Source organism: Monodelphis domestica, chromosome 8 (assembly GCF_027887165.1).
Source record: "Monodelphis domestica isolate mMonDom1 chromosome 8, mMonDom1.pri, whole genome shotgun sequence".
NCBI classification, from domain to species: Eukaryota; Metazoa; Chordata; class Mammalia; order Didelphimorphia; family Didelphidae; genus Monodelphis; species Monodelphis domestica.
In genome coordinates, this window is record NC_077234.1 from 3059527 (window position 1) to 3083243 (window position 23717).

The following is a 23717-nucleotide window of genomic DNA, read 5'->3' on the forward strand; positions in this document are numbered from 1 at the left end:
GCAGAGGCCACCCTGGCCAGGGGCCCGGCCCGTGGAACCCGTGACCTCACAATGGCCCGGGAGTCTCCCCGGAGGCAGTGGGAACAGAGCAGGCTGGAGCTCCCCCCGGAATCAAGTCTTCTTGGCCTTCACACGAGGTACTTCCTCGTGCTCCCTGGCTGCCTGCTAGAGGCCGCCCAGCCCTCCCCGGCGCCCCCCGAGCTCCCCTGGGCCTCTCCTGCCCCTGGCCGGCCCGGAGCCCAAGAGCTTCCTCCCGTCTCTGTTCCAGACTCTTCTGGCCCCCGAGACCATGGTGCGCAGCCTAGGGAGCCGGGTCACTTTGGACGCGTGGAGGTGGCTCCTGGCAGAGCCCCGGACGCCCAGGCTCAGGTAGAAGCACGTGCCGTGGGCAGGGAGGGCGCCGTCCCCCTGCCCTGGGAGCTGGCAGCCTGGCTCCCTGGCTGTGGCCCGCTGCGGGCCTGCCTCGGTTTCATCCTCCCCTCTGAGCGCCGGCTCTCAGCAGAGGAAACACTCCTCAGCCCCCCGATCTCCCGGGCCGGCGGCCGAGGTCTTCGGGGACCCTGCAGGGCGCCATCGGGCTCAGGCGGTCAGGGCTGGCCATTCTGAGGGTGCCGACGCGGCCGAGGGTGCGGAGAAGGGCAGCCGGGAGGGCCCAGAGTGCGGAGATCCCTCCGAAGAGCTGGGCCTGTGGAGCCGGGAAGGGAGAAGGCCCCGGCCTTCAGCTGAGCCAGGGCGCCCTCCTCGGCCTCAGGCAGGCCCCAGGCCCAGGGGCTCGGCTGGCAGCCGAGGCTTCCCGGGCCCTTGTGGCTTGGTCCGAGAGTTTGTGCCTGTGCGAAGGGCATCTGTGGCTGCTTTGGTTTTAGAAGGAAACCCAGCGTCAGCCCCGTCTCCAGCCACTGGGCTGTTCTGGGCTCCCCGGAGGGGGTGGGGGCAAGGGCAACGCCCCTTTTACAGAGGCCGGAGCTGAGGCCCAGGGGGTGACCCGCTGCCGTTGGCAGCAGAGGCCGGATTCAGGAGGAGGCTTGGGTTTGAGCCCTGGCCTGCGGGCCCTCGACTTCCCCTGCTGTAGCCAGCTCTTCCATAACCCGACCCAGGAAACCTGTCCTCAGCCTCTCCGCTGGGCCTCGGAAGCAGGAAAGAAGAGCGATCCAAGAGCTCCTTCCCTCCCTTCCAGCTCTGGATTCCGGATTTCCCAGGATCACAGGCTTTTTAAGCTTAGGAGGGGCCTCAGAAGCCCTGGAGTCCAGCCTCCCACAACATCCCTAAGGTGGGGTCGGTTGTCCAGCCTCTGCTGAGAAGCCCTCCCTTCTTTTGGACGGATGCCCATTGGCATGGGTGCCCCTTCATTTGGGGAGACCCCTGATTCTTTGGAAGTCACCCCTCAAATTGCCCTAAAGCTGCCTCTCTGCCACTTCCCAGGCCAAGCAGAATAAGTGGGACCCCCTGCACCCAAGACAAGCCTTCGAACACTCGGTGGCATCACTCCCTAAGCTTTTCTTCTCCGAGCGACTCATGGCCAGAGCTTTCACCTGACTCTCCCAAGGGCCCTGCTCCTTGGGCTCCTCAGCTTTCTGGCCGCCTCCTCTGGGCACTCTGCAGCCTATTGCTGTCCTTCTTAAGGGGGGGTGCCCAGAGCTGACCACGGGTCTGTTCCAGGTGGGGCCTGCCTAAGAAGAGGGCAGAAACACACCGCCTCGGCTCCTGGAAGCGCTGCCTTTCCTCCCAGTGCGACCCAACTGAACCGCAAGAGTGCTCCATTGTGTGGCCCTTTGTGGTTTCTCATGGATAGTCCCCATCTGTGAGGGGGGGCAGAAGTTAGTGCCCCCTCCACACACACACCTTTTAAGAGTAGGGAACTGAGGCTCGGCCACACAGCCTGCCTAAGCCACTTGGCCACTGAGTGGGGCTCTGGCCTTGGAGGACTTTCTCCTCACCATGCCGGGCTCCCTTCAGCCTGGGGGCCCTTCTCTGGCCTTGTTGTCTCCTTTAGATATCCATTCCCTGGAGCACAGCCCTCCAGAGGTCCAGAGCAGGAATGGGAGGAGGGGAAGGTGACTTCCCCAGACGTGATGGAAGCCTAAGAGCTTCTCTCAATGCACCCCAACTTCAGCACCCCGCTAGTGCCTCATGCTGAGCTTCTGGTCCACGAAAACTCAGCAAAGGGACACCAGACTGTCCTTTCTGTATCTTGTCAAGCTCCTAAAGATGTTCTTTGAGTCTCGTCCGGGCGAGCCCCACGCTGAAGGTCCTTTTGGATTCTGACGAGGCTCCGACCCAGGAAAGCAAACGCTCATGTCACGGGGCTCCGAAGTCCCTTCTAGCCCTGTCTTGAAGACCCTGTGCTCCTAAATAGTCTCCCTAATGAGACTCCTTTGGGTCCAGCCATTCAGCTAGTGTCAAATCCCCATAATGGCCTCAGCGTCCCCCTCCATCTTTCCTTTTCCAGGGAGTGGCACGAGAGACTTTATTAAATGCTTTGCTCTTATCTAGGCAAGCTGCTCATTGAACCCCTCTGGCGTTCAGGCAAAATGGAAGTGGACGGGCCTAGCAGACCTGCTCTTAAGGAACCTGATCACTGCTTCCTCTTCCTGTCACCATCCAGTCTCCAGCTTTGCCAGGAATCAGCTCTGGCTTCTGCCTGGCCTCTAGCTCCCAGACTACATCCTCCTCCCTCTTCTCCAGAAGGCAGCCCCGCCCTCTGCCAGGCCTGCGCCATGACCTCTTTGTTCACCATCAGCCATCACAGCTCTTGGATGCTAGTTTGCTTTCCCTCCTCACTTCCTAGTGGAGGTCCTTGTTCCGTTTCTTGGCTGAACACTCTCTGGGAGTTAGTAAGAGAACAGCCTGGCCTTCTCTCAGCAGCCAGCAATCACTGACTCATCTGCCCGGTTGTGGTCCTTCCTTCTGCTTTAGCATCCTCACCTCCCTTTGTTGTCCACCCTTCCTCGGCAGCCTCTGTACAGTCAAAGATATTTTCTTTTCCCGATGACACATAAACACAATGGTCAACGCATGTTCCAATTGTCTCCCTTCCCCTGGAGGGGGCAGGCAGTTTGGTCTGCCTCGGACATGTGCTCTCATGCAAAACATATTTCCGTGTGGGCCATGGTCCTAAGAATGCTCAGAGAGAACCAACCCCCCACTACAAATGCAAATAAACTGAAACTACAAGAATCCAGTGTCTTGGTCCACCTCCTGACTCCAGCCACTCCTCCACTGGAGGTGGTGGGAGCATCTTTGTCACAGGTCCTTCAGGATCATCCTGGATCACCGTGTTGCTGTTGGTAGCAAAGTCTGTCTCAAAGATCGTCCCACAATGCATCTGTCTCTGTGCACCGTGGTCTCCCGGTCCTGCTCCTCTCCCTCGACCTCAGTTCCTGGCGGTCGGTCGTCCCAGTTCACATGGAATCCCTCCAGTTCATCACTCCTTTCAGCACCGTAGTGCTTCATCACCAACTTGTTTAGCCATTCCCCGATGGATGGACCTTCCTTCAATTTCCAATTCTTTGTCAGATACCCCTCTGAAGGGGCTCACTATTTAGCCTATCATCGTGCCTTCCCTCTATCTCCTGGACATACCTTTTATAACCCTCCCCTTCCGTCTTAGAATCAGTGCTGTGTGTCGGTTCCAAGGCAGAAGAGCAGTCAGGGCTACACCATGGGGGTCAAGTGACTTGTCCAGGGTCACCCAGTTGGGAAGTGTCTGAGGCCAGATTGGAACTCAGGACCTCCCGTCTCTGGGCCTGGCTCTCCATCCACTGAGCTACCCAGCTGCCCCTGTACATATCTTTTACCAATCCAAGGACCACCCCGTACACGCACACACACTCGCACACACTCACACACTCACACTCACACTCACATACACTCTCACACACCCCTCAGTCCACAGCTCTTACCCTGACAGATATCAATCACAGCATCAAGGGTGAGTAACAAATTTAAAATCGGGCATGAATCCTGTCACAGACAAGAGTTACTTCATTTCTCTTCTCCTCAGTTTATTCATCTGTAAAATAGGACACTCATATGTGGAAAGCCCAGAGCTCTATAGCCAACTTCGCCATTCTTCCCCGATGGCCCCAGGATGCCCTCTGGGGTGCCTCTGGGTCAGCTTGGTCAGCTCCTGGACAGCTCCTGCAGTCATAGCCGAGCCCATTGGAAAGCCCAGCTAGCAGGCATGGGGCGGGGCAGCCCCTATGCAGGATGGTGATGGGTGGGGGATGGGGGAAGGGCCCGGAGGAGTCCCAGGCCTTGCAGTGTGGGGACTGTGGCTGGGGACGCTGCCGGCTCAGGAGGGACCTGTGGCTTCTTTGGCTGAGCTTTCCCCTCTCCCAAGATGCATTGGGCAAAGCAGATGAGGTGAAAACAAAGGACATCAGTAAAGCGTTTAGTGTATTCGAAAAAGAAATGAGAGTGCCAGCGAGGCTAGAGAGGCAGTGACTTGCCCAGGGTCACACGGGAGAGACGGCAGTGACTTGCCCAGGGTCACACGGGGAGCGTCACAGGCAAAATGTAATCCTGCTCTCTGACACCAGAGGCAGCCCCTTCCGTGGCCCCACCCCGCCCTGGCTTGGGCGCTATTGGGCAGGCTCTCTGCCATCCAGCGGGACTTTGCTTCTCAGCCCTGGTCCGGCCCTCTGAAGCCCCGCAGAGTCCGTGTTCGCAGACCGCCTCTTAGAGCCCACGTGTCCGAGGGTCCAGGGCAGATTCCCGCTGGGCATTCCGCCTCGCCTCGTGGCTTCCCTGCGCCTGGCCTCTGCACCCTCTTCTCCTCTGGCTCCACAGGCATCCCTCCTCCCTCCCACCCCAGAGGTGCTTGGATTCCTCTGGACTCTGCCCCCTTCCTGGCATCTTTTTGGCTGGTGGAACGGTTGTCCATTAGCCAGCCCCTCCTCCCCGTGCCTCTCTGCTGCCATCTGCTGAGCCTGGCATACCTCGGCTGGTTTGCTGCCCGCTGCTGGTCCCGGAGCCTTGCGAGATGGATTGAAACAAGGGGGAAACAGAGGCACTTCCGGAGCTATGCAGATCACCTTTCGGGCAACTGCCTGAGGGATGAGGAGCAGCCCCTCCTCGGCTTGCAGCTTCGGATGCATTCAAGGAAAGCCACCACCCGCGAGCAGCCAGGACCAGGAGGCCATCTGACTGCTGAGAAGGGAGGCAGTTCCCCGAAAGGACGCCCCTCCCCCAAGCGGCTGGGTTCCATCAAAGGAGCAAGGGAAGGAGGATGACTCCCAAGTGCAGGGCGCAGGAGCGCAGGAGATGCACCACTGGGAGGAACCTCTGCTGGGCCCTGGGATCTGCCCGGCTTTCTGGTGGTGTCGCCCGATCCTGCGCGGGAGGCGGCCCAGCATCCAGCCACCGCCGCAGTGAGGTCTCCATTTCTCCTGCCTGGAGCCCCGTTTCTCACAGTTCGACGAAGATGGCCCAGACCCAGAATTGAACGGAGAGGGCGCTGCGCACTCCCAAGGGAATCCCAAGGGAGCCTGGGGGGTCCCTCCGGGCGGATGGAGGTGCCTGGGGAGCGCAGGGCAGGTGTTTCTCAGGCCCAGCTTTCTCTTCGAGTCAGTCTGACGGACCCACGGAGATGGTGCGCCACACGGCAATGCCACTCGCTTGGAGCCACAAGCGCTCCAGGTCGTCCTCCGCCTCCCCCTTGCTGACTCTTCGGGCTCCCCCATAACACGGGAGGGGGGCTAGCCTGCTTCTGTGTGCCTCGGAGCCCTTGGGCATGTAGCTTGGCAAAGCCCCAGCCTCATGCCTTCTCGGAGTCCTCTTCCAAACTGCCTACAATAATCCGGCCCCGACTGCCCAGGAACCCCCAGGAGAATTCTTTCCTCGCCCTAATTCACAGAGCCCCCTCCCTTCCCCCGGCGGGTGCTCTACAGGCCCAAGAGGCGGTGCTGGCCCAAGGTCTAGTGGGGATCTAAGCCTCGGGTTCTCTGACCAGTTATGGGACTGGGGTCCCCCTCAGGGCAGCCATTCGGGCAGGGACTAGCCGGCGCTTTGCTGAAGACTGGCTGATTTCTGGCCTTGTCAGTGCCCTCCAGCTGGGACGCTCTGAGTTCTGGCCCAGAGAGCAGAAGGGCTCCGGGGGGGAGGGGAGGGGCTCTGCTCCTATTTCTGGTCTGCGTTGAATTTCCTGCTTTTCTCCAACAGACTAATTTCTCCTTTTTATTCCACACTTCTCCAGAAGCACGATTTCTCCAACGTGAAGGTGAGTTCCGGTTCCCCAAACACCCCCCCCCCCCATTGCCAGTTGGCTCTAAGCTCAATGGCCGAGCTTTGGTTCGTGTCCAAGGAGGGAACTCCCGGTGTGAAAACACCACCCGCCAAAGCACAGTCTCGGTTATCCTTGGGCCTGGAGCAGCTTCGAGAGGCTGGCAAGCGAGGGGCCGCCGGTCTCGGCCCAGACTCCGAATACGGTTTGGGAAACTCCCCGTTCGGGCCTCTCTCCCAATCAGCCTCCAACACCTGCACTAGGTGAAGAGCCTCGAGGCGGAGGCGGGGGCGGGGTTGGGGGCGGGGCGGGCCCTCCCTGCTTCCCTGTTGGACGGCGGAAAGGCTCGCATCTAATCACAGGGTAGCCGCGGAGTCCATCCGCTCCAATGGAAGGCTCTAGGCCTGAGCCGGATCTTGTTGCCAACTTCCCCAGGGCTCTGGGCTAGGGAGCGCTCCTTAGATTCCTCGGGAGCAGAGCAGGCGGGCCAGCCTCCATCGGACAGACCTCACGGGGCCGCGCTGCCCAGAGCCCACCAGGGTCGCAGGCAAGACTTGCCCTTGAGGCAGATCTTCTCCGCGCCCAGGCCGGCCCTCTAGCCCGTGGGCCACCCAGCCTCGGCCGGCCGTTGGGATGAGATGCCGAGGAGGCGCCTCGGGTGTCCGGGACCAGGGCCGCAGTTGGGAGGGAAGCCAGGCGGCAGGCCAGGGGATGCGCTCCTGGGGAAGGAGGGCGGGGAGGACAGCGGACCCACGAACTCCTAGAGCTCCAGCTGAGCTGCGGAGACTTTCAGCCGGGATCCCCAGGCCAGGAAGCTCCAAGGGAGAGCTGGCAGAAGCCCCTGGCCTGGCGCAGCAGGAGGGTGGGCTTGGAAGGGGCCTGGCTGGGAACTCCGTGGGCCTCGGCAGGCGCCAGAAGCAAGAAGAGAGGCCCCTTTCCCTCCCTTCTTCCCCCTCCTCCTCCCCCTCCCCTCAGGAATCGACCTCCTTCGTTTCGAACATTTTCAAGGGGAAAATTGTCATGAAGGATGTGTTCCCCTTCCCATTGGGTAAGAAGTGGAGGGGTGGGCGGGGCGGAAGCTTAGGGGCGGGGCTGGCGGCCTCACCGCCTCCGTTCTCTCCCCTTCCCATTGGGTAAGAAGTGGAGGGGTGGGCGGGGCGGAAGCTTAGGGGCGGGGCTGGCGGCCTCACTGCCTCTGTTCTCTCCCAGTTCTCAGCGAGGAGCAGACGTCCTTCCTGAAGACACACTACAATTCCTGCCAGGGCTTCTTTGAGGTTAGCGCCGCCTGGGGATGAGGCCCTCTCCAGGGTCCTGGCCCGCCCTGGCCCAGGCTTTGATAGGACAGATGTGGAGGGGGATGGGACTCCAGCACAAGGGGCCCCATATTACATCTGTGGAAACTGAGGCCCCTCGCAAACATGGCTGTGCTGAGGAGCCGTTTTCGATCTTTAGGAAGGCTTTGCTAGAAAGGTGGGCTGGCCTCAGGCTAGGGGTCAGCCTTCTCTTAATCCTGGGGAGGCCGAGCAAGCTCCAGGGGAGACAGACGGCCAGGTCTGGGCAGCAGCTCCATGCAGAAGGGGCCCGGGAGAGGCAGGCAAAGTCCGTAGAAGAGGCTTCTCTCGACGATGGGACCCTGACAAATAGTGCCTTGAGGCTGTGGGGCGGGAAGGGGAAACTGAGGCTTCCAGGGGCTCGGCCCAGGCACTTTCCATCTTCTCTTCCCAGAAAGTGAACAACATGACTTGGAATGATGAGCATGAAAAAATTGGGGCGGAGACTCTGAAAGGACTCAAGGGGCTGAAGCTGTTTGGGTTACAAGTGCCCGAAGAGCAAGGAGGCCTGGGGCTGACTAACACCCAGGTGGGCCCAGGCAGGAGGGCCCGTTCCTGCTTGGAAGAGGGGCCCCCTGAAGCCGCTCCAGGGGCATCCAATCCATTTACAGATGAGTAAACTGAGGCCTAAAGGATGAAGCCCCCAAAGTCCCCTCCCCCAAGCAAAGCTGTGTGGTTCTTCAGATACCGCCCCCTCCCCTATGGCTCCCCCAGTCTGGCTGGAGAACTTCCTTCCTCCATGGCAGGGTCAGGGAGCAGAGGAAGCCCTAAAATGAGAAGCAGACCCTGAATGCTTCAAGCACCTCCCTACTCTTCCCCCTCAGCCATTTGGGGGTCCCATCCCCACTTCCCTGGAAGGCCACCCAGTGGGTGACCCTTTGTGCTGCTGTCACTCTCTGGCAGTTTACTCGCTTGGTGGAGATCTTTGGCTGGCATGACCTGGCAGTAGCTGTCACCCTGGGAGCCCACCAGGCCAACGGCTTTAGGGGGATCCTGCTCTTTGGAAACAAGTATCAGAAAGAGAGATATATTCCTGACCTGGCCTCTGGTAAGGAGCCTGCCCTTCTCTCTCCTGGGGCTCGGAGGGCCTCAGCCTGGCATTCAAGGCCCCTCCTCTGCAGTTTGCTCCCAAGCTAGCCTTTGCTTCTGTCACTTGCCACCAAGACACCCGAGCTCCTTGTTTTCCAAACACGCTTCACTCTCTCCCAGTGGTCACCCTCACTCGTACTGAGCTTCTACCTGGGGCACTCTTCCTCTTCCTCCTCCTCCTCCTTAGGGTCTGGTCCTGTGCCTACTTCCTCCATGGAGCCCCTCTGACCAGCCCAGGCACCAGAAAGCCAAGGCCATGTTGTTTTCTTTAACTTTCATTCACCTAAGTCTGATCTCCCGCCTTAGAGTATAAGCTCCCTGAGGACAGGGACACATGGAGCTCCCCAGTACTTCCCAGGGTTCTATGTACCTAGAAAGGGTTCAATAAAACCTTGGTGAGTGAATGCACGGGGGCAGAGTCCGCATGTCAGGGGGGATGACTGGATGGATGGACGGATGGATGGGTGGATGGGTGGATGGATGGATGGACAGATGGATCGACGGATGGATGGACGGATGGATGGATGGATGGATGGGTGGATGGATGGATGGACAGATGGATGGACGGATGGATGGCTGGACGGACGGATGGACAGATGGATGGATGGATAGATGGACAGATGGATGGATGGACAGGTGGATGGATGGACAGATGGATCGACGGATGGATGGATGGACGGACGGATGGACAGATGGATGGATGGATAGATGGACAGATGGATGGATGGACAGATGGATCGACGGACGGATGGACGGATGGATGGATGAATGGACGGACAGATGGACAGATGGATGGATGGATAGATAGATGGACAGATGGATGGATGGACAGGTGGATGAATGGACGGATGGATGGATGGATGGACAGATGGATGGACGGATGGACAGACGGATGGATGGATGGACAGATGGATGGACGGATGGACAGACAGATGGACGGACGGATGGACAGATGGACGGACAGATGGATGGATGGATGGATAGATGGACGGATGGATGGATGGACAGGTGGATGGATGGACGGACGGATGGACAGACAGATGGACGGATGGACAGACAGATGGACAGATGGATGGATAGATGGACAGATGGATGGATCGACGGATGGATGGACGGACGGATGGATGGATGGATGGATGGATAGATGGACAGATGGATGGATGGACAGATGGATCGACAGATGGATGGATGGACGGACGGATGGACAGATGGATGGATGGATAGATGGACAGATGGATGGATGGACAGATGGATCGACGGATGGATGGACGGATGGATGGATGGACGGACGGATGGACAGATGGATGGATGGATAGATGGACGGATGGATGGATGGACAGATGGATGGATGAATGGATGGATCTTAGGCCCAATTTCAGCCTGAATTTTGCAAATCCCACTATATATTCAAGTCCAAGGAGAATGGATGCCAGGAGAAAGGTGACCCTGAAGAAGCCAGGAAAACACTAGATCCTAGCCACTGGCCAAGCTGCTGGTGAGCCCTGATCTGCTTTATTGCCAGCCTCCCGGGATGGTCCAGCCTTTGGCTAACTCTTGCCCTGAGCTCTTTTATTCATTTGGAATAGTCTCCCCATGTCTTACTTAGTCACAGGAAATGGATGGACTCTCCTTGGTGGGCCTTGAATACCTCCCAGGAAATTAAAACCTTGAAGCTGTCGAGGCCAGGCCCAGACTCCCAGGATGCATTAAGGCCTGTGGGCCAAAAGCTGGGCCAGCTTGTTCAGGTGCCCCTGACTCAAGGCGAGGGAACCTCAACCCTGGGGAGCACTGGCTGCATAGACACAAAACGGACATAAATGCCTAGATGACAAGGTCGTTGGGGGCACAGAGGAGGCACTCTTGAGCCACCAGGAGCACCCTGGTCCCTTTCACCAGCCCCAGCACTGCGTGTGCCTTTATGGGGTGACAGACTGACCCCGATTCCTGTGTTCAAAGGAAAGTCTCTGGCTGCATTCTGCCTGACAGAGTCAACTGGCGGCTCCAACACAGACTCCATCATGACCACGGCTGAGGTCAGCGAGTGTGGCAAATTCTATACCTTGAACGGTAGAAAAATATGGATCAGGTAAGACTGCCAGACCAGGGGCTCCCTTGAGAGGAGGCAGTGGGGGCAGCTCCCTGGGGACTTTGCTCTGTCAGCCCCTCCCCTGCTGAGCATCCTGGTGCTGGAGCTGGCAGAGAGAAGGGAAGGAGCTTCATGGGATCTCGGCTCCAGCCAAGGCAGGGGCCTCAGAACCCTCATTCTACAGACACGTCCAACCTCATCCAGCCAGTAAGTCTCAGAAGCAGAATCTGAACTTGGGGCCTCTGGCCCCAGACCTAATGTAAAGTAGGAGAATGCTGTCTCTCCGTCCTGTGCTTTTCGGAGCTACCAGCATGGTGGCTAGAGCTCTGAGCCTGGAGTCAAAAAGCCTCAAGAAGTTCAAATTGGTCCCCAGATACCTCCTAACTGCATGGTCCTGGGCAAGTCACTGACCCTCTGTTTACTCATCTCTAAAAGGAGGTTAACAGCCCCTGCCTTGCAGCCTTTTGGAAATCACGTGGGAGGCGAGTAGGGAGTGGCACGGAGGAAGCCCTCTGGGCTCTTGCTCCTTCCCCTCTGCTCCTGGAGGCCCTCAGCCTCCCAGGGAGTCCCCCACAGCAGCCTCCTCCTTCAGGCTTCCTAATCAGAGTACCCACCGGGATGGTCTAGATGCTGCCAAGGAACAGCCACAACCTCCCCAACTAGCTCAGGCTCAGCTACGATTCCTCCCAGTACTGGCATTTGGAAAAGGCGGTGCAAAGGAGCATCAGGGAGGGGCCCGCAGGGCAGAAGGCCTGCTCCGAGCCAGTTCTGAGCCGCCTCTGCCTGCCCTGCGGCTCTTATCTGGGACCCTGACTCAGAGCAGGGGCAGCTGGGAGGGCCAGTGGATAGAACGCCAGGCCTGGAATCAAGACGTGTCGAGCTTAAACCCAGCCTCAGACACTTCCCAGCTGGGTGACCCTGGGCAAGTCACTTCACCCTGTTTGCCTCCGTTTCCTCATCTGCCAAATGAGCTGGAGAAGGAAACAGCCAAACACTCCAGGATCTTGGCCAAGAAAACCCCAAATGGGGCCAGGAAAAGTCCGACGAGACTGAAAAATGACTGACTGACTGACTGTCCCAGAGCCCCCAACTTCCATAAAAGGGGCTGTTTCTGCATTCGTGGACTGTGAACGGTGCCAGCCCAGCCCCTGGCTCCTTTCCCACAATGCATAGGCTCGCAGGGCCTGGGGGACAGGAAGAGGAGGGGGGAGGAGGAGGAGGAGCCCCTAAGACTGATTTCCGCCATGTTCTTGGATCCAAGCAATGGCGGGATAGCAGAGATCTTTACGGTATTTGCCAAGACCCAGGTGAAGGATATGACCACCGGAGAAGTGCACGGGAAAATCTCGGCCTTCATCGTGGAAAAAGACTTTGGGGGCGTGACCAGGTAGGACCCTCCCCAGGCTCTCCAGTGTCCGTCCTTGGGGGCCTTTGCGGACCCGTTTTAGACATGGACCGTGGCATGGGGCAGCTCTCCTGGGGGGCAGGATGGAGGCGGCTCTGAGCTTTTCTCTCCCCTGAGGCTCGAGGGGAGGCCAGTGGTGTGCCCGGGGCGTTCTCTGGGGAGCCTGACGATGGCTTCACCCAGGACTCGGGGGGCAGCACGGCTGGCCGTGGTGGAGAGCCTCGGGGGCGGCACCCCTAACTCCCACCGAGAGGGTGGCTGGACACGGCCCGTGGCCGCCGCGGGCTCAGGGCGGCTGTGTGCGGGCTTCTCCCCAGCGGGCCCCCGCAGAAGAAGATGGGCATCAAGGCCTCCAACACCACCGAAGTGCACTTCAACAACGTGAGGGTCCCTGCCGAAAACTTGCTGGGGGACTTCGGGGACGGCTACAAGATCGCCATGAACATTCTCAACAGCGGCCGCTTCGCCGTCGTCTGTGCCCTGGTCGGGACCATTCGTAAGCTGATCATCAAAGCGGTAAGCCGCCGGCACGCCTGGGGTTCCCGTTGGACCCTCTCCTTGACTGAGGCCAGGATCTCGCGGGGCTCCTGACAGGAAGTCGGGGCGGGAATGGGGAGGTGCTCCAGGCCTCCTTCAGTGTGCCTGACTTTTCACCACCCCTTTGAGGGTTTTCTCGGCAACGATGCTGGACTGGTTTGCTATGTCCTTCTTCAGCTCATTGGACAGATGAGGAAACTGAGGCAACCAGGGTGGAGTGGCTTGCTCAGGGTCTCCCAGCTAAGAAGGGTCTGAGCCCAGATTTGAACTGGGGAAGAGGCGTCTTCCTGACCCCAGCCTCGGCACTCTATGCACGGGGCCACCCAGCTGCCTTTAAAAGGGCAGATGGGAGGATTCCAGCGCAGTGTCTAGAGGGGAGGAGCCGAGCCTCGGGCATTGAGGCTCTATTGAAGAGAAGAGTCGGGCCACGACAGGTTGCCGTGTTTCTAGAGAGGCCCCGCAGGAGGTGGGCTTTAGGTGGACGTGAGCCACCTCTCCCTCTGAGAACTGGCCCAGAGGTGGCCTGAGGCGGTGCTGAGCTCCTCGGCCCTGGGGGTCTTCCGGGGGAGGCTCAACAAGGCCATCTCTGGCTCCCCCCTCGGTCAGGGATGGGCGCAGAGGCTGCCACGACCCTCTGCACGCTCATGCTGACCGGAAGATGCTGGGAGGGACAGAGGCTGGCATTGAGAAGCCTCCAGTCCAATTGGGTCACTGCTTTGCAACAAGCCCCTTCTCCCCTCTGTGGGCCTCAGTTTCCTCATCTGTAACACGAGGGGGTTGGCCTTGGCAGCCTCCATGGCCACTCCCAGATGCCCAGACGCTCCGAACTGGATGGCCCCTCGGAGGCCGCCGACCCGTCCCTGCAGCGTTGATCTTGCAGGGCGCCCAGTGGGAGCCCTCGATGGAAGGCTCTCTTCACCCCCTCCTCCCCCGACGCCTCTCAGCCTCTACTCTAGTCCTCCTCGAGCCAACCGAGTAGGCTGACGTGGAGAGCTGGGAAAGCGGCCAGGCCTGGCAGCCTCTCCCGCCCGGGCCTGCGCCTGGCCTGGGGGCAGCCGCCGCCCAAGCTGTCGCCCTGCTTGGCGCGTCCCTTTTCTCTGGACGCCTGGCTTTGCTCTTGTGCCAAGCGGCGGTCGGTGCTCGTTCTGGTCTGCCCTGCTTCCGGGGCTCCTGCGGATAAAGCGTCCTGCAACAGTCTGGCCTTCTGCCCCTGGGCCAGAGCAAGCAGGGACGGTCAGCACGGCCACCAGCCTTGGCTCTCGGCAGGACCCTGGCCAGGGGAGGACGGATGGCAGGCTGGAGAGACGAGGGCTTCCGGGAAAGGAAGGCGGCACTGCCAGCTGGGGGCGAGACCGTGTGGAGAGCTCTTCAGCCAGGCAGGAAAATGTTCTCGTGACCCGGCACACCCAGCCCTGGAGAGAAAGGCGCTGCTCCGAGGGCCGTCCTCCTGAGTGATGCCCGCGCGCTTTTTAGTGAGGGGCGCCCTGTGCCAGCAGCACCTGAGCTGCTCCGTGGCCCAGAACACACCTCGCAAAGGGAGGAGGGCGGCGATAATAGCCAACCCCCCTCCCCCGAAGTCTTAGGAGTCAGCCATTCTAGGTCCACACTGGCCGGTGGTGGCTAGGGGCTCCCTCAGGGACACTCCCTCTGGGGTGTAGCCCAAAATGAACGGGAGCCAGCTGGAATCCTGATGGGGACTGCTCTCTCTCCCTCTCCCTCCTTCCTCCTTGTTGCCCTCTCCATCTCTCTCTGTCTCTATCTCTTTGTCTCTCTGTCTCTGTCTCTCTGTTTCTCTCTCTGTCTGTCTCTCTGTTTCTCTCTCTGTCTCTGTCTCTCTGTTTCTCTCTCTCTCTGTCTCTCTGTTTCTCTCTGTCTCTCTGTTTCTCTCTGTCTCTGTCTCTCTGTTTCTCTCTTTCTCTCTCTCTGTCTCTGTCTCTCTCTCTGCCTCTCTGTCTCTCTCTCTCTCTGTCTCTCTGTCTCTTTGTCTCTGTCTCTCTGTCTGTCTCTCTCTGTCTCTGTCTCTCTCTGTCTCTCTCTCTGCCTCTCTGTCTCTCTCTCTCTGTCTCTGCCTCTCTGTCTCTCTCTCTCTGTCTCTCTCTCTGTTTCTCTCTCTGTTTCTATCTCTGTCTCTCTCTCTGTTTCTATCTCTGTCTCTCTGTCTCTCTGTCTCTGTCTCTCTGTTTCTCTCTTTCTCTGTCTCTGTCTCTATCTCTTTGTCTCTCTCTCTCTCTCTGTCTCTCTGTCTCTGTCTCTGTCTGTCTCTTTGTCTCTCTCTTTGTCTCTCTGTCTCTCTCTCTGCCTCTCTGTCTCTCTCTCTGTCTCTCTCTCTGTTTCTCTCTCTGTTTCTATCTCTGTCTCTCTGTCTCTGTCTCTCTGTTTCTCTCTTTCTCTGTCTCTGTCTCTGCCTCTCTGTCTCTCTCTCTCTGTCTCTCTCTCTGTTTCTCTCTCTGTCTCTATCTCTGTCTCTCTGTCTCTCTCTCTGTCTCTCTGTTTCTCTCTTTCTCTGTCTCTGTCTCTGCCTCTCTGTCTCTCTCTCTCTGTCTCTCTCTCTGTTTCTCTCTCTGTCTCTATCTCTGTCTCTCTGTCTCTCTCTCTGTCTCTCTGTTTCTCTCTTTCTCTGTCTCTGTCTCTATCTCTTTGTCTCTCTCTCTCTCTCTCTGTCTCTCTGTCTCTGTCTCTGTCTCTGTCTGTCTCTTTGTCTCTCTCTCTGTCTCTCTGTCTCTCTCTCACTCACCTCCTTCCTTTGCTTTTCTCTCCTCTCCGGGATGCCAGACTAACTTTGCTGCAACCCGGGAACAGTCCGGGACCTGTATAAGCAACCATGGGATCATCCAGAAGAAGCTGGCCCGCATGGTCATGTATCACTATGTCACTGAGGTAAGCGCCTTCCTTGGCAGCAAAGATACCGGGAGGTGGGAATGGGTGCTTTTCACAAGGACTTTTTACCAGATGTGTCTCCCAGGATACTTGACTGACTGAGACACTTACTATGTACCAAGGGCTGGGGATCCAACTACAAAAGACAGCACTGCCCTCAAAGGGCTTCTGTTCTAATGTGGCCAGACAACTCGTGAGGGAGGGGAAGGGACCTTGAGGTGTGTGTGTGTGGTGGGGAGCGGACAGGATGTGCACTGTTAGCACAACTCTTTATTCAACAGTCTGATTAGGCATCTATGATGTATGAGGAAGACCCTGTGCTTGGTGCTAGGGAGGAAGAAAGGACCAAGAAGCTCTCCCTGACCCCATGGAACTCTCATCTGAGATGGGGCAATGACACAGGGACCCAGAAACTAACTAGCCTCAGGGCAGAAGGAGAAAGTGCCTTCCCGAAAGGAGGGAGGAAAGGCCTTGGCGGTTCAGAAAAGGGGCCCATTACCCCTAACTGGGGCAGAGGGGATCATGGAAGAATGTGGAAGAATGCCAGTGGGGCCTCGAAGGATGGCTAGGTATCTTTAGATAGAAATTGCACAAGGAGGGTGGGCAGAAGGAGATGTCCGGGAGAAAGAAAGGCATGAAGGGCAGCACAGAGATGGGAAAACTGGAAGAACCCAATTTGGGGAAAGGGAGGATAAGGCGACCAAGTTGCTGGGAAAGAGCCCAGAAAGAGCTCGCAGATGTGAGCACTCAGGCCAAGGGACTACAGAGAATGGGCAAAGGGCACAGGTTGTCCCCCTTTGCAAAAAAGGGAAAACTACATTCTACAACTCTAGGTCCAGGATTCTAGGTCATGGTTCCTGCCCTCCCAGAAAAGGAAGTGGCCATCCCAGAGAATCATCATGGCTTCCCCAAAACGGCACGTGCTACAGAAACCTGGTTTCCTCCTTTGATGGGATAACTAAATAGGGAATGTGGCAGCGAGAACTTACCCTCAGGGTCATTGTTTCAGTTGTGCCTGACTGTGTCTGAGTTTTCTTGATGAGGATGCTGGAGTGTTTTCTTCTCCGGCTCATTTTTTAGATGGGGAAACTGAGGCAAACAGAGTTAAGTGATTGGGGGATTTTCTTAGCAAAGATACTGGAATGGTTTGCTTTTTCCTACTCCAGCTCATTTTACACATGAGACAAACAGGGTGAAATGACTTGCCCAGGGCCACACAGCTAGTAAATGTCTGAGGCCAGATTTAAACTTCCTGCTTCTGGCTAGGTGCTCCATCCACTGCACTACCTAGCTAGAGCTTACTTAGGTCTTCTCAAAGCCCACGACAGCTTTTCCTGCTGTTTTTGTGGACAAGACAGAGCCATGAGGGTGAGCTAATGGCGCTATTAGATGCATGCAGGGTCTCATTCTCAAATGGCCAGAGCTGAAGGGTAGTCACTGATGACTTGATAGTAGCTTAGTGATGGGTCTACACTAGCCCTCAGGACCCAGGCAAAGAGAGCACGCTCAACAAATTCACAGAGCAGATGATCTGAGAGCACAGCCGGGACAGCTGAGTCAATGGGCCACATCTAACAAGGTTAAACTTAATAGGAAGCAATGGGAAGTCTTCCACTTGGTACAAGGTTGTGGAGGAATGGTTGAACTGCAGTTCAACTGGAAAAGATCCGGGGGTCTCAGTGGACTACCAGCTCAGGACGAGTCAGCAGGGCCACATGGCAGCCCCAACAGAGAATTCAGTTTGGAGTTGCATTCAGAGGAACCGAGCCACCCAGACAGACTCTGGAGACCAGTGTCCCTCTGACCTCAGAGCCTCTTCAGTCAGACCCCAGGGCACTGTGGCTGAAAAAGAATATTGATGGGCAGCTGGGTGGTCAGGGGGTTCAGAGCCAGGCCCAGAGATGGGAGGTCCCGGGTTCTGACCTCAGGTGTATGACCTTGGATGAGTACTTTGCCTCCATTGCTTAGTCTTTATTGCTCTTCTGCCTTATTGCCCAATACACAATATTGACTCTAAGACAGAAAGGAAGGAATAAAAAATAGAAAAAGAGAAAGAATATCAATAAGCTAGAGAACTGCCCAGAGGAGGCAGCCAGAATGGAGGAGGGCCCCACCAAGCTCATGCCACATGGCCAAGAATTGAAGGAAGTGGAGATGATGACCAGCTTGCAGAAGATTGATGGGGGTCTGTATTTGAGGGGTTGCCAAGGGGAGGAGACCTGGGGCACTGCCTGTCCTGGAACAGGGTGACCTCAGTGGCTCCTGAAGGCACCTTCAGCTCTACAGTGCCATTTGTCCCCCTTCTTCCCCCCGTAGTGTAATTTGACATCTCCCTGGGCATGAGAAAACAAAGGAAACAGAGCTCTTGGCCAGTAACGGAGCCTTTTTTTCCTAGGGAGATAGGGAGCCACTGCAAACCTAGAGGCCCAACAAGGATGGACAGCAGCTCCTGGAGATGCTGCCAAGAGGCCTGCCCTGCTTTATATTGCACTTTCTTGCCTTGGAAGCCTCCGTCTATTTGCTCTCTGTGTGTGGCTCCCTGCCCGGACTCCATGCCACAGACTTCTTTCTGTAGTTCCTCAAAGCTCACTGGAAAGCTTTCCCCGGCTCCTCTACTTAGTGAGGAGCAGTGAAGACCTGGGGAGGCTGTCCTGTCCTGGCCCGGGGCGGGGGCGCCTTATTCTGCCTGGCCCTTGAGGGGAGAGCAAAGAGGCAGTGTCAGTTGTCCCCTTCAGAGGAATGGCCTCGCCCCCTGAAGGAGGCCTTCAGCCCAAGGCTGGGTGACCATTGGCAGGGTCATGTGGAGTCCAGGATTCCAGGTGGGCCTGGCCAGCTCCGAGGGTCTGAGATTCGGCGGCTCCCTTGGCTTTTTGCCACCTGCCAGTGTGCCCTGGCACCAGGCTGAGGCCGACACTGTCTTCTCCTGTAGTCCATGGCATATATGATCAGTGGAAATCTAGACAAGCACGTCTCCGACCTCCATCTGGAAGTGGCCATCTGCAAGATCTTTGCTTCCGTGAGTAGATTCACTGTGTCCTACCATTGATGGGAGACCACAGGCTTCGTGGGGCCGCGGGGGCGGGGAGGGTGTGCCATGTGCCCTCCAAAGAGCCATGGGCAGCCTAGCTGGCTGGATGGCAAGACCAAAGGGCGAACATGGCCTGGCTCTTGCTGGGAGCCCCAGGCAGTGACTGGACAGGAGCCGTTCAAGGAGAGCAGCCATAGAAAGATGGCAGAGGGAGCCAGCGCTGGGCTGAGCTGGGGGACAAGGAGGACAATGACAGTAGGGCCCAGGATAGCACTCAAGACTGCTCACCAGTCACCTGCGGCCATGTTTCAGGATAATGGCCCCAGCGGAGGCCGGGAGGGATTCCCTTGTCCCATAAGGTGACTGGATTTCCATGAGAGCCCGAGGCCCTGTGTTCAAGTCCAGGGTCCGCGTGACATTGGGCAATCATTTCAGCTCCTTGGGCTTTGTGTTCTCCAAAAGATGAGGGGGTCAGGCTAGGTGATCCACGTCTTGGAAGATGCCTTGGGGATGGCTGGCAACAGCGAGGCTGGTTTAAGGACCACTCTGACGCCGAGCCTACAGGAGGCATTGGGAAGGGCAATAGGAGCGGGAGCACCAGGGAAGGGGTGGCATTGGGGGCCCCAGGAGGCCTGGGCCCAGCGGCCTCTCACGTGCGCACCCTTTGGATTTCTTTTTCCCAAGGAGGCTGCCTGGGAAGTCATCGATGAGTGTATTCAGGTCCTCGGAGGAATCGGCTACATGAAGGTGAAGCCCGTCAGCAGACGTGGTGGTGCTCGAGGACGACTCCTTTGGTTTGCCATACGCACACGCACACGCACACACACACACACGCACACACATGCACACGCACATACACACACATGCACGCACACGCACACGCGTGCCCAGGCGCACAGCCAGAGACGCCCCTCCATCTACTGGCCAGTGTGAAGGGGAATCCCTCAGAGCTCCTTGTGAGGGCAGATTCCTGAGGGGCCAGGCCAGGGGCTGGGGAGCTGGCAGAGGAAGAGCCGTCCCAGGCCAGCACGCCGGGGGCTCAGTGCCAGGCTGCCCTTGGGGGCACCTTCACCGTCGGAAGGTCCCAGCCCGCCAGCTTCCCCAGGGATGCTGCTGCTGCTTCAGAGGGAGAACATGGAAGCTGCAGTGGTGGGATGGGGCCGGGGAGCCCATGCCCGGCCTCTGACCGCCAGTCTCTTGTGTCCTCCCACGGGGGAAGGACCCTGAGCCACGAGGGCCGAGACCCCCTCCCGGCCATCCCATCTTTGAGCCTGGCCGACTCGTTCGCCGTTGGGGGGCACAGATGGCCCAAGCTCTGGTGAAATGCCGGCCTTCGGAGTGGAGGGGAGAGCCAGCAGAGGGGCCTCCGAGGGGTTGGGCTGGGCGCGGTGGCCCCCTCCTCTCCCTCACGGCCCCTTCCTACCTCAGGCAGGCGGAGTAGAGCAGATCATGAGGGACCTCCGAATCTTCCGCATTCTCCAGGGCACCAACGACGTCCTCCGCGTTTTCGTGGCTTTGGGAGGTTTGCAGGTGAGTGTTCTCGGCCCGCCTTCCCCGGGGAGCTCAGCACCCCTCCTAGGGCTCAGAGCAGAGCCGATGTGGGGCCCAGCACCTTCTGCCCCTCCGAGATGCTGCAGGAAGCTCTCCGGGCACCCGAGACTTCCCCGGACATGTCTCCTCAGTGAAGGGGATGGGCACGCTGGGCGCAGAAATGCTCATTAGAGCTCCGTCTCTCTCTGCTCTTTAAGCCCAAAGCCCAGAGAATGTTCCCTCTACCTCCACAAGCACGAGTTAAGCACCTACGAGGGGCCAGGCCTGGGCTAAGGCTTGGGCGCGCCCCGGCCTTCCCTAGGGAAGCCTGGACCCCAGAGGGTCCCTGTGAATCTGCTGAAAACCTCTGTCCAAAGACGCTGATTGACAAGCATCCACCTGCTGTCGCTGGGTGCCGGGCACTGTGCTGGGCACAGCCAGAAACCCGCATCCCAGAGCCTGCCTCCTGTCCCTCTTTGCCTTGGACCCATTAGCATGCAGGGGCCCAGCTGAAAGACCTTCAGTTCATCTTGGAAAACCCCATGGACAACACCTCAGTCCTTTTCACCGAACTTGGCCTCCGAGCGAGACGGTAAGGCTGGGGGGCTGGCGCTGGCAGCTTCGGGGAGTGGGCACTGGCAAGCAGGATGGGCTGGCATGGACTGCCACAGTCCCCAGCCCCCTGGAAGCTAGGCTGGCGGTGAGCGGTGCCAGGTGGGAAGGCACACACTTTGGGCACCCTGCAAGTGCTCTGCTCAGGGCGCAGGCCCGGGGGTTCCACCTGATTCTCTGGACAGGAAATGCGGGCTGGTTTCCCGAAAAGAAGTAACTGGTCCTGGGCGGCTGCTGCGTGTGCATTACTGTCCTCTGAGTTAAGCCTCCCGGAGGCAGTGGAATTCCATGGCCTGCCCTCACCCGGCTTCCAGTCAAAGGCACCACTTTTGGCAGCCTATGGGGCAGTTAGGGTACAAAGTCCTGGCCCTCCTCGCATCTCTGGTCCAGCCCAGGGAAAATGTCTCGGCTCGAGTACCAGAAGTGCATCGGAGAGGAGTCACCGAGGGAGTTGGGAAATGCAGGGCGGCTGGCGTCGCCCAGTTGGACAAGGCGAGCTCGGAAGGGGCTCGGCGCCCGACCAGCGAATCTGAAAAGCCGCGCTCGCCCGATGCTTTCTTCGCCTTCCCTCAGGGTTCTCCGTCTGGGCGAGGAGAGCCCCAGCCGCCGTCCCTGAGGAGCCGCGCTCTGGTTCACGCCGGGGTTGTCGGCCTGTGTGTAGATTGGGGGCCGGCTCTGCCGAGAGTGATGGGGCCACTTCCCTAAGCTATCGCTCTTTTGCCTTGGAAGTGATAAGCAGCACCAACCCCAAGACAGAAGGGAAGGGAAAGGGGAGGAGGAGGAAGAAACAATTTTGTTTTCCTTCCATCAGACTGACCGAAGTTCCCCCCCTCCGGCCCCCCAGACTCTAGCCAGCTCCAGGCGTGTTGGATCCGATGCAAAGCCTTGGGGGCTCCCCCTCCCTGGGCAGCTCGCATCTAGGGGATGGCGAGGCTCCTCCTAGAGCTCTCCCTCTCAATGGCGAGACATCTAGAAAGAGGCCCCCAGCCTCACCTAAAGCCAGCTAGGCTCATCAGCACGGACACCCCAGAAGGGACCCTTTCCCAGCAGTGGCTGTGGCCCCTTGGAAGCCTGGCTGAAGGGTGGAGAGAGCTGAGCCCGGCCTGCCCACCCTGGTCTCGGGCCACTTCCAGGCCCCCCGAGCAGCCCCACGAGGGCTCGGGGCCCGGCGAGACTCCTTCAGGAAGCCGCTCTGCTCAGGGGGGTTGGAGGGGTCCGAGCCACGGTCCGGCCTCTGAAGGTGCTTCCGCAGCCCTCCGCATGGCCGCTGATTCGGCCCCTGTTTCCTCCTTCCAGCACAATAGGGTTACCGACAGGCATTTCTCTGGAAGGAGTGGTCAGCGCACACCTGGTGGACACGGCGAGCCTGGTAAGACGTCCTTCTCCGCGGGGGGCCCTGCGTGCCTGTGCCGCTCCCCTCCCCCCGGGGCACCCTTTCCTGACCCGGCCTGACCCCGCAGCAAATGGAAGGAGCACCGCTGCCGGGAGGACCGCCCGGCCGAGCCGGCAGGTCCTGGGTCCCCGCGCGGCCTCGGACACTTCCGTGCTGTGGGAGCCGGGGCTCTTCTGCCGGGGACCCGTCCCCAGGATGGAGCCCAGCTTAGAAGGGAGCCTTTCCTCGACGGCATCTGCCACTGGGCATGCAACAGGGGACCCCCGGGCCCTTCTCCATCCCGAGTGGGCTTTCTGAGGCGGCCTTTCTGACCGAGCCCTGGCCCGGCCCGTGCAGGACGGGGACGGCCCCGAACCCTCCTCGGTGCAGCAGGGTGGCTAACGTGGGTGGCGCCCCAGGCAGGGCCGCTAGCGGGGGAGAGCCTCCTGCTCACGCCCACGTGGCGCCGCCCCACCAGCTGACCGCCGTCCCCTCCTCCTCTGAAGGTGACCAAATGTGTGGACCTGTTTTCCGAGGCCATCGAGATCCTGCTCATCCGATTCGGGACCGAAGTGAACCGTACGTGCTCCAGGCCAGGGCAAAGGCTCCTCTCCTGCCCCAAAGCCCCGACCCCTCTGTCCAAGGAGGGGGGAGGCGGGGGGAGGGGGGCAAGGAGAAAGGAGACAGGGGGGCCGGGGTGGGAGGTGGGGAGAGGAGACGGGAGGGAAGAGGGGGGGCAAGGAGAAAGGAGGCGGGGGGGCCGGGGTGGGAGGTGGGGAGAGGAGACAGAAGGGAAGAGGGGGGCAAGGAGAAAGGAGGCGGGGGGGCCAGGGGGTGAGGTGGGGAGAGGAGACAGAAGGGAAGAGGGGGGCAAGGAGAAAGGAGGCGGGGGGGCCAGGGGGTGAGGTGGGGAGAGGAGACGGGAGGGAAGAGGGGGGCAAGGAGAAAGGAGGCGGGGGGGCCAGGGGGTGAGGTGGGGAGAGGAGACAGAAGGGAAGAGGGGGGCAAGGAGAAAGGAGGCGGGGGGGCCAGGGGGTGAGGTGGGGAGAGGAGACAGAAGGGAAGAGGGGGGCAAGGAGAAAGGAGGCAGGGGGGCCAGGGGGTGAGGTGGGGAGAAGAGGGAAGAGAGGAGCAAGGAGAAAGGAGGCAGGGGGGCTGAGGGGGAGAGGAGACGGGAGGGAAGAGGGGGCCAAGGAGAAAGGAGGCTGGGAGAGGCCGGGGTGGGAGGCGGGGAGAGGAGACGGGAGGGAAGAGGGGGGCAAGGAGCAAGGAGGTGGGGGGGAGGCAGGGGAGAGCCCCTGTGGCTGCTGCTTCCTCTCCTCTGGGAGGCCGGGGAGCCTCTCCAACCACACGCCTCTTTCAGACCGTCAGTTCCACCTGAAGAAGATAGCGGACACGGCTATCGACATCTACTCCATGGGGGTGGTGCTTTCCAGGTAATGCTGGACGAGGGGACATGAGAATGAAGACGTGTGCACACCGCCCCCCCCCCCTTCCCCCCCCCCGAGCACGCCTCCAGCCACTTCTTCCCCCCCAGAGCACCGAGGACACCTCCAGCCACCTGTCCCCCCCCCAGCCTACCTCTGGACGGCCACGTTCCCCAGGACGATAAGAGGAGCAGCTGGGCACC

General features: G+C 59.2%; 1 protein-coding gene across 6 annotated transcripts in view; it reads left to right on the plus strand.

The window, feature by feature from the left end:
* LOC100032148 (very long-chain specific acyl-CoA dehydrogenase, mitochondrial-like) overlaps positions 1 to 23717 on the plus strand; it is a 26830-nt gene continuing 3113 nt past the window's right edge. For 2 of the 6 annotated variants that reach the window (XM_056807109.1, XM_056807110.1), the window contains exons 1-17: positions 37 to 137; positions 6160 to 6217; positions 7196 to 7268; positions 7430 to 7494; positions 7946 to 8080; positions 8455 to 8599; positions 10597 to 10726; positions 11988 to 12113; positions 12449 to 12647; positions 15441 to 15545; positions 18475 to 18561; positions 19258 to 19320; positions 20002 to 20103; positions 20598 to 20695; positions 22012 to 22084; positions 22594 to 22666; positions 23451 to 23523. In XM_056807109.1, the coding sequence (XP_056663087.1) occupies positions 52 to 137; positions 6160 to 6217; positions 7196 to 7268; positions 7430 to 7494; positions 7946 to 8080; positions 8455 to 8599; positions 10597 to 10726; positions 11988 to 12113; positions 12449 to 12647; positions 15441 to 15545; positions 18475 to 18561; positions 19258 to 19320; positions 20002 to 20103; positions 20598 to 20695; positions 22012 to 22084; positions 22594 to 22666; positions 23451 to 23523 (1691 nt within the window). In that variant the 5' untranslated portion in view covers positions 37 to 51. Of the gene's footprint in view, positions 138 to 268; positions 370 to 799; positions 5914 to 6159; positions 6218 to 6264; positions 7269 to 7429; positions 7495 to 7945; positions 8081 to 8454; positions 8600 to 10596; positions 10727 to 11987; positions 12114 to 12448; positions 12648 to 15440; positions 15546 to 18474; positions 18562 to 19257; positions 19321 to 20001; positions 20104 to 20597; positions 20696 to 22011; positions 22085 to 22593; positions 22667 to 23450; positions 23524 to 23717 lie in introns of those variants that run through there. The other 4 variants (XM_056807111.1, XM_056807112.1, XM_056807107.1 and 1 more) reach the window with 4 other exon arrangements.